The sequence below is a fragment of the Bufo gargarizans genome, chromosome 9 (genome assembly GCF_014858855.1).
Source record: "Bufo gargarizans isolate SCDJY-AF-19 chromosome 9, ASM1485885v1, whole genome shotgun sequence".
Classification (NCBI taxonomy): domain Eukaryota; kingdom Metazoa; phylum Chordata; class Amphibia; order Anura; family Bufonidae; genus Bufo; species Bufo gargarizans.
In genome coordinates this window covers 95,864,426-95,879,288 of record NC_058088.1, presented here as the reverse complement: position 1 = coordinate 95,879,288, position 14,863 = coordinate 95,864,426, and the positions used below count along the sequence as shown (strand labels likewise).

Here is a 14,863-nt window from a genome sequence, read left to right as displayed (position 1 = left end):
TGGGCAGCATTGTTGTAAAATATGTGAATTTGTGGAATTGCATGCAATTTCTAATTCAATAAAAATGATCAAAAGATATGAACCAGGATGTGTTTAAGTTTGCATAATATACATAATATATATTATATAAGATAATATAAAATTGATTTATCTAATACAATGTGCTGCTAGGACTTTTGGGGTATACAAGAGGAATGTGCTGGTCTCCAAAGAGCATGGAGCATCATAGTCATATACACTCACCTAAAGAATTATTAGGAACACCTGTTCTATTTCTCATTAATGCAATTATCTAGTCAACCAATCACATGGCAGTTGCTTCAATGCATGTAGGGTTGTGGTCCTGGTCAAGACAATCTCCTGAACTCCAAACTGAATGTCAGAATGGGAAAGAAAGGTGGGCTACAACAGCAGAAGACCCCACCGGGTACCACTCATCTCCACTACAAATAGGAAAAAGAGGCTGCAATTTGCACGAGCTCACCAAAATTAGACTGTTGAAGACTGGAAAAATGTTGCCTGGTCTGATGAGTCTCGATTTCTGTTGAGACATTCAAATGGTAGAGTCTGAATTTGGCGTAAACAGAATAACATGTATCCATCATGCCTTGTTACCACTGTGCAAGGTGGTAGTGGTGGTGTAATGGTGTGGGATATGTTTTCTGTGCACACTTTAGGCCCCTTAGTGCCAATTGGCCTTCGTTTAAATGCCACGGGCTACCTGATCATTGTTTATGACCATGTCCATCCCTTCATGACCACCATGTACCCATCCTCTGATGGCTACTTCCAGCAGGATAATGCACCATGTCACAAAGCTCGAATCATTTCAAATTGGTTTCTTGAACATGACAATGAGTTCACTGTACTAAAATGGCCTCACAGTCACCAGATTTTAACCCAATAGAGCCTCTTTGGGATGTGGTGGAACGGGGGCTTCGTGCCCTGGATGTGCATCCCTCAAATCTCCATCAACTGCAAGATGCTATCCTATCAATATGGGCCAACATTTCTAAAGAATGCTATCAGTACCTTGTGGAATCAATGCCACGTAGAATTTAGGCAGTTCTGAAGGCAAAAGGGGGTCCAACACCGTATTAGTATGGTGTTCCTAATAATTCTTTAGGTGAGTGTATGTGGACTACCCTTGTAACTAGAAGCATGCTAACTATGGGCTAAAACTACATGTAAAACCCTGGACAAGTATATTCACATTCCACTCTAATCAGATGATAGTTACCAGTCACCTATCCCAGCCCATAGGCACATCTCATGGCAACTATTACTGGTCTACTCCTCTGTTTTGTGTGCTGTAGTTAACTATGGTAGTAAATGTGGTGTTTTCACCACTCACTTCCTGCTACCACCTCCTTTTTGTCTTTCTTCCCAACTCCTCCTCAAAACATCACCACAGTGCACCACAACAAAATGACTCCTGTTCTGCCTAAGCTGATGTCAGACTCCTCCATCTTCAATTGGGCAGACAGGAAACTCTATTTCCCAGCAGCCAGCAACATTGACAGAGGTTGGCTCTGCTGCCATGTCGAACAACCAGCAGAAAATAAAAATCAAATGAACAAGAAGGTGGGAGACACAGCAATTGGTGCAATAAACTGCATCTTTGTGAATTTTGGTCATCATTTATATGTGGATGTGTGCAATTGCATCATTTTGGAGGAGTATGTGAAGACTATGGACTGAATTCAGTCATGTCACTCTCAAGATCATATGATTGCGATAAAACTGGAAGCTTACACCTGGAGTGAGTCTGAATATGTACCTAGTGACCGTTACATATGCTTTTGATAAGACTATGAAACCAATAGATGGCGCTGTTCATGAGTTATGAACAGCACCATCTATTGGTTTCATGGTTTCATGTTTTTTTCTGAACCACACACCCTCTCTTCTTCAGAGCAGGGGGTGCCTGGTTTGATGCTCGGGTCTTTTATTGACTTTCATTGTATTAAATTGTACTTGAGCACATGCAGTATTCAGCCAAACACTGCTGTGTGCCAAGCATAGCGATGATTGAGCCAAATAGCAGTTCGGCCGAGCATGCTCGCTCAACACTACTCACCATTTGTGAGTATAATAAATGTTACTCATTTAGCCCAAAACTGTGTTTGTACTGTTGATTATTTTTTGAGTATTTTTTTATTTTATGCCCTTATTTGATGCTAACATATTTTGCAGCGCTTTACAGACATTAGCATCAAACTGTCCCCAATGGAGCTCACAATATAAGTTCGCTATCAGTATGTCTTTGGAGTGTGGTTTGAAACTGGAGAAAACCCACACAAACATGGGGAAAACATGCAAACTCCATGCATATGTTGTCCTTGGTCAGATTCAAACCTAGGACCCCAGAGGTAACCACTGAGCCACCATGCTGAATGTGTCTTCTTATATGCTGCCTGAGAGTAACTTTTTAACTGTTTTTCACAACTTTTTGTTGTTGTGAAACAGCCTTTGTATCATTTAGGGCTTGTTCACATCACTGGTATGGATTCTGTCACTGTTTTGCGTTATAGAAAGATTTAGACTAGCACATTCCTATTCATAGTCATAGGTGCATATCCATAAATCAAATATGGTTAATAAAAAATAATAATAATAATGGCTGCACACACATACAAACAATAAAGCTGAGAAATGGGGATCATTCTAAATTCAATTAGTATTATACCTACTATAAATGGATCAATGGAAGCTAAGAGCTTCCATTGATCCATTTATAGTAGGTATCATACTACCTGAATTTAGAATGATCCCCATTTCTCAGCTTTATTGTTTGTATGTGTGTGCAGCCATTATTATTATTTTTTATTAACTGTTTTGTCTTATAACATGGTTATAACAGAAAATAGCAGAATCAATAAGACGGAAGTCAAACTGGAAACCTTTAAGAGGCATTCCATTTTGATCCTTCATAATACAAGTCTATGGGCAGCATAACAGATCCATCCTTATCCAGGAGTCCACTCCTGCATAACGGAAACCAGGACAGATCCGTTATGCTGTCCATAGACTTCTATCATGATGGAATGTAAAACAAAAGCCTTTAAAAGGCATTCAGTTTTCCTTTCCGTCATAATAGAAGTCTATGGAAAAGCATAACGGATCCGTCTGGTTGCCATTATGCAGAACCGAAAAAAGTCCTGTCTACAGAAAACCAGACAGATCTGTTATGATTGCCCATAGACTTCTTTTATGACAGATCAAAATGGAAGGCCTCTTAATGGCTTCCATTTTAACTTCCGTCTTATGGATTCCGTTATTTTCTGTTATAACCATGACGGAATCCATAACAGTGATGTGAACAAGCCCTTACTTATTATGGGGATAAAGCCAATTACAAGGACAAACACAAACAGTATCATCAAGAACATAATGGTTACCCCCCCAAGACACACAAAGACACACACACACACACACACACACGCAGTCTATTGTTTGGAAATACGTTAGCCAAATGAATGACATTAAAATGCATAGATGCATAAATAGTATCTTTAGTTCACTAAATGGAAGTAATTACTATATTGATCAGCTATCAGCATGGAATTGTTCATTCTAAATCATGCACTCTGTAGGATGAGATAAACCATCTAATGTAGTAGATGACTAGTACAGTTTTTACTGAAATATGAACTACCACATTATACAAGATATCACTTAACCATCCAATAGTGTGTCCATATGGCATGATCTCAAAGCACTCCAATGTAGGATGTAGACCACTCTTAAAACTTATATAACATTCCACAATCCTCTTAGGTTGCTCTTTGTAGCTATTATTGATAGTGAAAAAAAAAAAGAAAATGATTTTATTGTGCCATTTTATGTTACCTCTCATGCTGAGAATGAGAATAAAAGGCTTAAAATAAACCTATCACTTGTCACTAAAATTAGCTCTATACTCTGTCTAGGAGATTTTTCTTTTTCCCAAGTGATATTTAATAAGGCATCTTTAAAATGTTCTCATTTTAAGGTTTTTTGCTATGCCATACATTTGCAACATTGCAGTGCAAACTCTACAGAAGACTAAATAAAACTAATGTACGTATAAAGGTAGAAGAAACCCTCTCCTTAAAAAAAATGGCAAATAAGTGAATACCATTGAATTTCCTTTCAATAAAAACCCCAAGCTATTTTATTTTTCTTTAAAGTATTTCTTCAAAGTGACAACCCCTGAAATAAATCATATCCAGAGCCACTTAAACTAAATCACAAAGGCTTGAAAGACATTTGAAAATTGGCTTATTCTGATTCATACCGGTCATTCCAACTCTGAATTCCAATTCTTCTATTAAATTGTTATTGTAGTCTGCTGCCTGATTTCTGAGACGCACATTTGCATTGACCATATGCAAAATTCAAAACCTGAAAAACGTAATGTTCTATTCTGGATGTAATGTGTCATTACATATATTTTATGATACTATTATGCAGACTTGGAAATACGTGAAAGTATGCATATGTATGGAGGTGATAGCTAACTGCATATGCAAGGACTGTACATGAATACATAGTGGTTTCAAATATTCAAAACATCAATCACTTGTCTTTAATGATGTGACCTTACACCAATATATACAGCTTATGTGGATAATAATTCTTTATGCTGCTTTATAAGAATGGTACATAAGGTTTATTACACAAAGGAACAAATTCAGCAGAGCTACTATATCCACATTGACTAAGATGTTTACACCAGTCTTTTCTATAAAATGTGCCAAAAAAGTTCAAATCAGGACATGTACCAAATTTGTTCCAAAAAAATCTCTATTGCCAAATTTGAAAACATCTGAGAAAACTGGGCATGGTAGTCAAGGAGTATGTGTGGTTTCCCAGTTTTAGACAGATTTAGTAACAAGAAAGCCTGAAAAATGGTGCAAACCTAGACCCCATCATGGCAGGTTTAGATTTCAGTTTTTAACTTGTAGACAGTTTGAAATCTGCCGAATAAATTAAGAGGTGTGCACCTTTTTTTATTTATTTTTTTACTAATGTAAGAAACGCCAGTCATAGTGCATATTGGCCTAGAAAATAGAAATATACCAGTCTGACATTTTCAAGAAACTGTGCTAAATATTATAAACGATTCACTGTAGTACTACAGAAATATTATTTTATAGATTTATTTTACTTCCAGCCAACAGAACAACTACTAAATGGTTCCCATGGTTTTTAACTTGATACTTGTCATTGACAGATGCTAATAACCAAATAACTTGCTCCCTATGCTGGTTCCTGTAATATCAAGCAGAAGGTGCATTTATTTATTTAGAGGATGGGGTGGATTATAAAACTGTTGACACTACTGGCGATACCATTATCAGAAGAAGGCAGAAATGAAGATCCCTTGGTATCTTGGAAGGAAGAAAAATAATCTTTGATACTAATGATTTTGACTTAAAGGTGTATTCTAACTAAGGACATATATGAGTATCCATAAAATATAACACAGATGTCTGACTGGTTGGGGTGCTCGGGTGCTCGAGTAGAACACCTCTAAATGCTCGGGTGCTCTACCAAGCACCCACGCACAATGGAAGTCAATGAGAGAACCTGAGCATTAAACCAGGCACACCCTGCTCTGAAGAGGGCAGGGTATCTGGTTCATAGTAAAAGGTTATTAATTTTGGAAAAACCACTGAAATTGCTTGGGAACAGCATGGGGAGGATGTCGGGATGCATCTTGGACCCAAGTCACTGCTGGGAACAATGTTGTCCAAGTAGTATGCCAATTTTACAGACTGACAATTATACGCACCAAATCAAAGATAAAATGGATTTTAGAGGAAAAATTGTTAGGAAACATTCTTTCCTATATATTTACTTGTATATAAAGTGCAAGTGCTGCCAAAAATTACAAGTAAGAGGCACTCCGATACAACCTGTATATCACATAAAGGAGGGCCTCATTCACATTGTGGTACAATTGTTCAGGTAGTGGGAGTCCTACACTCATAGGGCCTATGCACTAAAAGAAAGGGCTGCAAAAAATTACAAGGAACTTGCACTCCAATACACCCTTTATTACACATAAAGGAGGGCATCATACACAGACTTCTGGCCTGCTGGTGACCCTCAAAAATATTAGGAGCAAGGGCCTGCTGGTGACCCTCTAAAAAATTAGAGGTAAGGGCCTGCTGCTGATCTGACCATCTAAAACATTAGGGGTGAAGGCCTTCTGCGAAGCTGACTATCTAAACAATTTTGTTGGAGAGGTCCTGCTGCCAAGCTGAGCGTCTAAAAAATGTTGTGGGCGAGGGCCTGCTGCCGAGCTGACCATCAAAAAAAGATTTTTGTGAGTGAGGGTCTGCTGCCAAGCTGACCCTCTAAAAATTTAGGGGTGAGGGTCTGCTGCTTAGCTGACCCCCTAAAACATTATGGTTGAGGGCCTGTTGGTGACCCTCAAAAACATTATGGGTGAGGGCCTGCTGGTGACCCTCTAAAACATTATGGGTGGGGGCCCGCTGCTGAGCTGACCCTCTAAAAAATTAGGAGCAAGAGAACCCTAATAAGCATGTTGTTATGATGGAGGAGGAGGAGGACGAGAAAAGGGTGATTGAACTATATACCCTTTTTTGTGGTTGAAGGGGTGCATGGGAATACAGTGTATTCAATATATCATAAAAGCCACATTTAGAGTGCCTTTATGTTCAGCTGCTTTACTCTGGTGGAGTAGAGAAGTCGGGGCAATCCAAGTGTCACGGCCTATGGTGTGTTTTGTGACACTTTCCTTCACTTGGTTGCCTGTGGCAACGTGTGGTGTGGTGTGCATGTAGTGGCAGTGTCTCAGCCCTATGGCTGATCCCTAGGACATGATTGCCACGCATGCTGCTGCCCGCAGCAACAGGTGAAGTGTGGGTTTATGTGTGTACTTCCCATTTAAGTGTCCGTCTTCCCTTGCCTGGTGTTGGAAGGGTTAATTCCCTTCTGTGTGTGTGAACACTGGGTGTGTCTGTTGGGTGTGGCTACTTGGGCCTATAAAGCCTCAGTGTATATCACTAGTCTGAGGGGTACTTCAGCCATGGCTAGCTGGAGCAGCCTCCTGTGTAATTCCATCTGCCAGTGGGGGCCACCCTTGTGGTCATAAGTTCACGTATGGTGTTTAGAAGATGTTTGCTTGGTCTTTATTTATTGTTTCCAGAGTTCCCGTATGATGTCTGGTGTGTGCGGTGTCCTTTGTGTTGTTGTGGACAGCAGCACTTGCACGTGGGTTCCAGGTTGTGTGTGGCAGGTAAGTGTGGTACTAGTCTCACTTACCTGTCATTGCCATATGTCTGTTCATGTTCCCCTTTCTATGTAGCTTGGCCAGTGAGACTCCTGTTCCTCCGTGTCTAGGAGGAACAGGTCGTCTTACCCTGCTCCTAGTCCAGGGCCACCCTGAGGGCTAGCAGGAATATCAGGTTCCGGAGTATGAGCCCTCCTACCTTCAGGGTTGGCTCATACAGATAGGAGACAGGGCCAGAATTAGGGATGTGTAGGAGGTGACCTGCTCCCTGATTCCTGTGCTGGCCTGGCATTGACCATCCGCCTTCTGATACCGCATGGCTGAGGGTTTTCCCCATCCTCAGCCATGACACCAGGTCTTGTTCATTTTTATAAGAGTCAACCCGTCAGCATTTTTAGTTGACAGGCGGATGGGCTTTTCAGTTATTATGCCCTCAGCAGCTGTGATGGCCAGTTCACATTGTTTGCCCGCGAATACATGCGAGCTGCCATCTTTTCTCACAAGTCCGGCGAGGCACAGGTAAGCCCCTACCTGTGCCTGTGTGTGAGCCGGTCTGAAAACAAATGCCAGTGGCCTTCATCAGGCTGTTCTCGGAACTGCCTGCTCCCGCTGACCGCATTTGTTTTCAGACCGGCTCGCGCACAGGCACAGGTAAGGACTTACCTGTGCATCGCCGGACTTGTGATTTAAGATGGAAGCTCGCATATGTTCGCGGGCGAACAACGTGAACTGGCCATCACTGCTCAGCAGCACTTATTACACGCTCTGAAAAAACGCTGGCGGCGGGGCAGGCCAGCACCTCCAAGGTGTAGAGCGCCAGTTTGTGCCACATGTTCAGCTTGGACACCCAATAGATGTAAGGCACACAGGGATCACTGAGGACGCTGACACGGTCTGCTATGTACTCCACCATCTTCCAAAATGTTTCCCTCCTTGTGACACTAGGCCACGCATCAGGTTGAGGGTGCTGGCGGGCTGTCATAAAACTGTCCCAGACCTTGGAGAGTATTGCCCTGCCTCTGTTGGAACTTCTGTGTGTTCCCCTCGTCTCCCTTCCTCCTAGCCAAGGAATTACATACTCGGCAGCCAGCATTGTCAGCTTGAAATTTTAGAGCAATTTTTCCACAAGGACCTTCTGGTATTGCACCAATTTGCTCATCCTCTTCACCACAGTCATGAGAAATAAGAAGTTTTCATTGTAGTGAGGGTCGAAAGGGTGAACAACCAGTAATCAGTGATGGCCAAAATGCGTACAACATGAGGGTCATGGGAAAGGCAGCCTAACATAAAGTCAGTCATGTGCGCCAGAGTCCCAACAGACAAGACTTTGCTGTCCTCATCAGGAGGATGATTCTCAATCTCCTCATCCTCTTCCTTCTCTCTACCCTTTCATGCTGAACAGATGGAAAAAAACTTCCATGGGTACCACCCTCTGTAGTGGAGGCAACCGTCTGACTATCACCCTGTGTATTTTCTTCTCCCATTTCCACCTCTTCCACATGCAAAGCGTCTGCCTTAATTGTGAGCAGTGAGCGTTTGAGTAAACACACGAGTGGGATGGTTGCGCTGATAATGGCATTATCACCGCTCACATCTGTGTTAATTCATCAAAGTTGCGTAAAACCTAACAAAGGTCAGACATCAATGCCCACTCGTCGCTTGTGAAGAGTGGAAGCTGACTAGAAAGGCAATAACCATGTTGCAGCTGGTATTACACTACTGCCCTCTGCTGCTCACAAAGCCTAGCCAACATGTGGAATGTTGAGTTCCAGTGCGTGCTCACGTCGCACAAGAGTCAGTGAGCTGGCAATTGAAAGAGCTGCTGCAGCGTTGCCAGACCGGCGGAAGCTGTCGATGACTTACGGAAATGGGCACACACGCGGCGCACCTTCACCAGTATCTCAGGGAAATTGGGGTAGGTTTTGAGAAACTGCTAAACCACTAGGTTGAACACGTGGGCTAGGCATGGTATGTGTGTGAGTTTGCAGAGCTCCAAAGCTGCCACCAAGTTACGGCCATTATCAGACACAACCATGCCTGGTTCTAGGTTGAGTGACGAGAGCCAGAGCTCAGTCTGGTCCCTTACCCCCTGCCATAGCTCTGAAGCGGTGTGCTGTTTGTCACCTAACCAGATCAGTTTAAGCACGGCCTGTTGACGCTTCCCCACTGCAGCGCTAAACTGCTTCCAGCTACTGACTGATGTCTGATTGGTGCTGCGATGATAATTCAGAGGTGGAAGTGGAGGAGGAGCTGGAGGAGGAGAAGCAGGGTTGCAGCCACTAACGTAGGTCGTGGGGTTCTGGCAGAAACCCTGATGAAAGTAGGACCCACAATCCTTTGCGTTAGTGCCATCCCAGGGTACGATTCGCTCCTGGCCTCCACAACGTTCACCCCGTGTGCCGTCAGGGAAATGTAGCGTCCCTAGCCAAAAGCACTTGTCCATGTGTCAGTCAATAAGTGGACCTTCCCAATAACTGCGTTGGTCAGAGCACGGGTGATGTTATGGGACATATGCTGGTGTAAGTCTGGGACTGCACACCGTGAAAAATATTAGCGGCTGGGGACAGTTGCCGGCCTGTTTGGTGTGACCCGCCTTCTCCCTTTTGCCACCCCACTGCCTCTTCCAGCCTGTTTCGGTGCTGCTGATCCCTCCCCCTCTGTACTGCTGTCCTCGCTCCGCTTGCTACCTTCCCAGGTTGGATCAGTGGCTTCATTGTCCAGCACTTCCTCTTCCACTTCCTCATTCTGGTCATCCTCTTAACTTGTTGACTTAACAACAACCTCAGTTATTGACAACTGTGTCTCATACTCATCATGAACCTCTTGAGACACTAATTGCGGTCGACTTATTGGCAACTGTGTCTCATCATCATCAACCACCTCGTGAAACACTAATTGCCGTTCCCCACTGTCATCTTCTTCTGACTGTGGATGCTCCAGAGTTTGAGAATCAGGGCACAAGATTTCCTCATTTCCCTCTTCAATCGGGCTTGGCGAGAGGGCCAAATCAAGAAATGGCAATGAAAACCGCTCCTCGGAATATCCGAGTAGGAGATTACTTGTTTGCCAAGACTCTCCATGGTGGGTGGAAGTAGTATCAGGGTGAGGATTCTGTTGAGCAGACTCTTAGCTACTTAGAGTGGACTTTGTGAAAAACAGGTTGGTGCTTAACCGACTGGAAGCATTATCTGCTGCAATCCAACCGACCACCTGGTAGCACTGGTCTGACTTCGAGAGTGGTATCCTGCTCCACCCTGAAAACTGGGACATGAAGCTAGGTATAATGGATGAGTGTGTTTCTTGTGCTCTAGAAGCAGGCACAGTTTCACCGCGCCCAGGGCCACAGCCTCTGCGCGCCCAGTGCCAAAGCCTCTGCGGCACTGCGCATCAGCAGCACGGCCACTTCCCCGCCCATTACTGCTCGCCTTGCGCATATTAAATGGTATATATGCTTGCAAGTATGTCACACATACAGTAGCGCAGGTTTTGTAGGTGTATGCACAAAGTACACAGAATGTCACAGGTATAGTGCAAGTAATGTTGCCGTCACCACCGCTAATAAAAAATTACACTGAATGAATGTCACTGATATATAGGATGTGCACATGTTAAACAGGAGGTATAGCACAAGTAATGTCACTGTCACCACTGCCTAATAAAAAATTTCACTGAATGAATATCACAGATATTTAGGATGCGCACGCGTTAAACAGGAGGAATAGAGCAAGAAATGTCGCTGTCAACACCTCCTAATAAAAATTACACTGAATAAATGTCACTGATATTTAGGATGCGCACACGTTATACAGGAGATGTAGCGCAGGTAATGTCGCTGCCACCAGCAGCAAATTTTTTTGACTGGAAGTCACAAATATTTCGGATACAATCGTTATACAGGAGATGTAGTGCAGCTAATGTAATTGTCCGCAGTAGACACTATCTATAGAAAAAGTACACTGGATGTCAAAGATATTTTTAGGCTGCACACACGATACACAGGAGATGAAGCGCAGATAATATCGCTGTCACCAGCGGCAAAACAAATTACACTAAATGTCAATGACATTTCGGATGCGCTAACGTTATACTGGGGATGTAGGGCAGGTAATGTCGCTGCCACCAGCAGCAAAAAAATGTGACTGAAGGTCACTGATATTTCGAATACGCAAACGTTATACAGGAGATGTAGCGCAGGTAATGTAACTGTCCGCAGCGGACACTGTCTATGGATAAAGTACACTGGATATTTTTAGGCTGCACACACGTTAGGCAGGAGATGTAGTGCAGATAATGTCGCTGTTTGCAGCGGCCAAACAATTGCAAGCTATTTAGCGCTGGTTGCGCTAAAAATATATATTGCTGCCAGATACAACTATGGTCCTTAAAAGGACTTTTGCGTCTCTAACAAGTTTTAGCACTAAAAATATATATTGCTGCCACACACAATAGCCCTTAAAAGGACTTTTGGGTCTCTAACAAGTTTTAGCAATTTAGTGCAGGTTGTGCTAAAAATATATTTTGCTGCCACACATAATAGTCCTTAAAAGGACTTTTGGGTCTATAACAAGTATGAAAACTAAAATATTGCTATTTCCATCCCTATATTATCTCTTGCTTCTGCTCTCCAGCTTTCCCTGACTAATACTGAGCCGAACACGTGTCATTGGGTGCTATATAGCACCCGATGACGCGTTCCGGCCAGCCAATCACTGTAATGCCAGCAGCCAACATGCCAGCAGCCAGCAGTGAATGTCAGTACTTACCTGCACATTTATTCGATGCATAGCAGCCAACAAACGTGCAGGGAGGAGACTCGAGCACACGCATTATTCGACCTAACAGAAAATTATAGAACATATTGACAAAACTCCATGAAAGTGGAAATACAATGTTGCATAATACTTCTTTACACATACAGTCTTTTTTGGACATATCCATGGTTGGACTGAGAACTTACAGAGACCCATGTTGTAGGTAGGGTCAAATCGAGAGAAGGTGGGCCTGTGGGGACATGAGGGTTAGTGGTGCTCTCGTATGCCGGCTTAGCTATCTTTATAAAGACCGTGCAGGGCCAGGGCCATACCACTGAACACCCGTGCTTCTTTTTCCATGGGTGAACACTACTCAGACAACACAGGGTGAGGGTACAATGCTCTGGGAAGACTGTATTAGATAACCAACAGTTAGCAGCATATAGTACAGTGCCAGCAAGGACACAAGATGGCACAGGTGACAGCGATTCAACCTTCCGCTGACTCGAGAAGGATTAAACCTCCGCGACTTCTGGGGGACTCAGGACCAACTACCCCCGCCAGTAGCACTCCACTTTGGGTGGACCCCCGCTGAGAGGAGGTCGTGGCAAGCTTAGGGAGATATCTGTGCACAGGACGGCATGTGGCCAGATGACCTTATCTCCCCAACCTGGACTCTCCAACCAAATCCCATAGGCTCGCGGTTGGGCAGAATAATAGTTCTAAAATCCACCAGCTGGAACCATAGTCTCTGGGCTGATATCCTGTAAAATGGCCGCAGATGACAGGGGCAGCCACCCTTTTATTTCCCTCAGCTGCCATTTCAGTGCATTGACCCATATAGGATTGGTGGGAGATAATCGTGGCTGTTCCATTATTGTTTGTCAGTTCAATCTAATTACATAATGTCATTCTGGTGACAGACAGGCTGAACGGCTCCTAATACAAAGCAAGGGGGCTAATGCAATCCACAGGTGATTTAATTAGCAGGTCTTTTCCCATTCAACTGCTGGCTTGTAAGTCAGGCCAAAAGACACTGCATAGTTGATTCAAGTTGCTGTGGAATCAGACAGCTACAGGAACGACACATTACACAACAGCTCTTGTTTTGTGCCTCCCCAAAACTATGGACAAAGAAACAGTACATCTGGCACAAATTAAGAACAATCCACCTCACAAGTGGTCAGGTGTTATCATCAGTGAGCATGATGTCATCACAGGGCCAACACAAATAAGCAGGGACTACAGAAGTAGGGGACAGCAATACCATGGTGCAGCAAAATGCCTCGATACAGAACCAAATACCATAGTGCATCACAATATGCTGCCTCAACAGAATAAAATATCACAGTATAGGAAATAATACTGCCACTCTCACCACAGTATTCAACTGTATCACCATCCTGAGGCAATTCAGTTACATTTAAGAGGGCACCTATACCTAATTCTCACATCATTAAGTAATGCTGACAGCATCAGATTGTTATGTCCACAGCTGGAAGATGTGAAGAGAGCTCCAGTGGACCCCTGGACATTGACCCACTGGGAAATTTCCCTGTAGGGTCTATGTCGAGTCTGCCCCTGGACTTATCTACCTGAAAATGCTTGTTTTCTACTAATGGATAGTAAGAATACTGATGACTATGTTCCAGGGTCATTTAAAGAATTGTCAAGCAAAGTGACAGCAATTATATTAATCTAATTTACTGTAGATACACTTTGATCTCTTTATGAATTTTAGTTCATATTAAAGGAAATTTTTTCACAAAACTGATCCTTTTCCATATACACAGTACAGAACCTGAGAGGGCAGTACATGCCCAGGATATTTAAAGAACCAAATAGAGATGTCATGCACTGGTCCTTCACAAAAAACCTTAGAAATTAGCAAAGGTCTTAAAATTCAATTTAGGCCCAAATCAAGCCAATGGGCCAGCTGATTTGGTTCTGAACTAAACAAATCCAACCCAAATTAAAAGGGTCCCAATTTACATTAAAACTCACTCTCCCGTCTCTTCCCTACTGCTCTCTCCAGACTCCTGAATTGAATGACACAAAATTCAGGTTCAATAGAATCAGAAGTTTTGCTCAGCTCTACTAGGCATAACAGAGTGCATCACTTTTATGGAATGTTCTTTTAAGTTATATTAGACTATATTATAAAATATGACCAGTTTATCTTAATTAAATAATACTACCTTGGCTGGGATCTTCCACTGCTTTCCTTTTTCTGCTATGGCTGTTGTAGTTTAATCGCATTTCTTGTGTACATTCTTGGAGGGTTTCTCTTGAGTTGTACGATTGTCTAGGTTTACGCTCATCTTCACTTTCTTCTGAAGAGCTGGTGTAAGCAAGATCCATTTCATGCTTAATTTTTGATAATGGTTGGTAAGGCTTGCTGTCCATCTGCTCCATATTTCATTAAAATGATTATTTCATAGTCATGGAGCACGGTGTGCAATACAACACAGAAAACAGTTCCTGCAATAAAGAAAGTCAGAATATAAACTAAGATATTAAAAATGCCATGGCAAGCTTCAAATTGTATACATTTAATGTACATTAAAATGTACTGTTTTCATAGAATTGCCAATGGGCATTAAAAATACTTTTTTGCTGGAGTCTGTGTTGCTTTAATTTGCACCCAATTTTTCAAATGTCACAAAACTTTCAATGCTTTTATTAAAGTGGTTTTCCAGTATTTGGTTCCTTTTTAATTAGCATCATAGCATGTGGTGCCTAGTGAAAGAATCACATTCAAATGCTCCCTGCTGTTCCAGTGTGGAGCCTAAAACTGAGCCAGGGTGCCAGACCAAAAGTGGAGCAAGTGAAGACGATTATTTCTTTAGGTACTCTTCGGGGAGTA

At 42.7% G+C, this 14,863-nt stretch overlaps 1 protein-coding gene across 3 annotated transcripts in view; it reads right to left on the bottom strand.

The window, feature by feature from the left end:
• TENM1 (teneurin transmembrane protein 1) overlaps nucleotides 1-14,412 on the bottom strand; it is a 766,344-nt gene extending 751,932 nt beyond the window's left edge. For all 3 annotated transcript variants that reach the window (XM_044305876.1, XM_044305878.1, XM_044305877.1), the window contains exon 1: nucleotides 14,196-14,412. In XM_044305876.1, coding sequence (XP_044161811.1) covers nucleotides 14,196-14,412 — 217 coding nt within the window. The remainder of the gene's footprint in view (nucleotides 1-14,195) is intronic.
• Nucleotides 14,413-14,863: the final 451 nt, after the last annotated feature.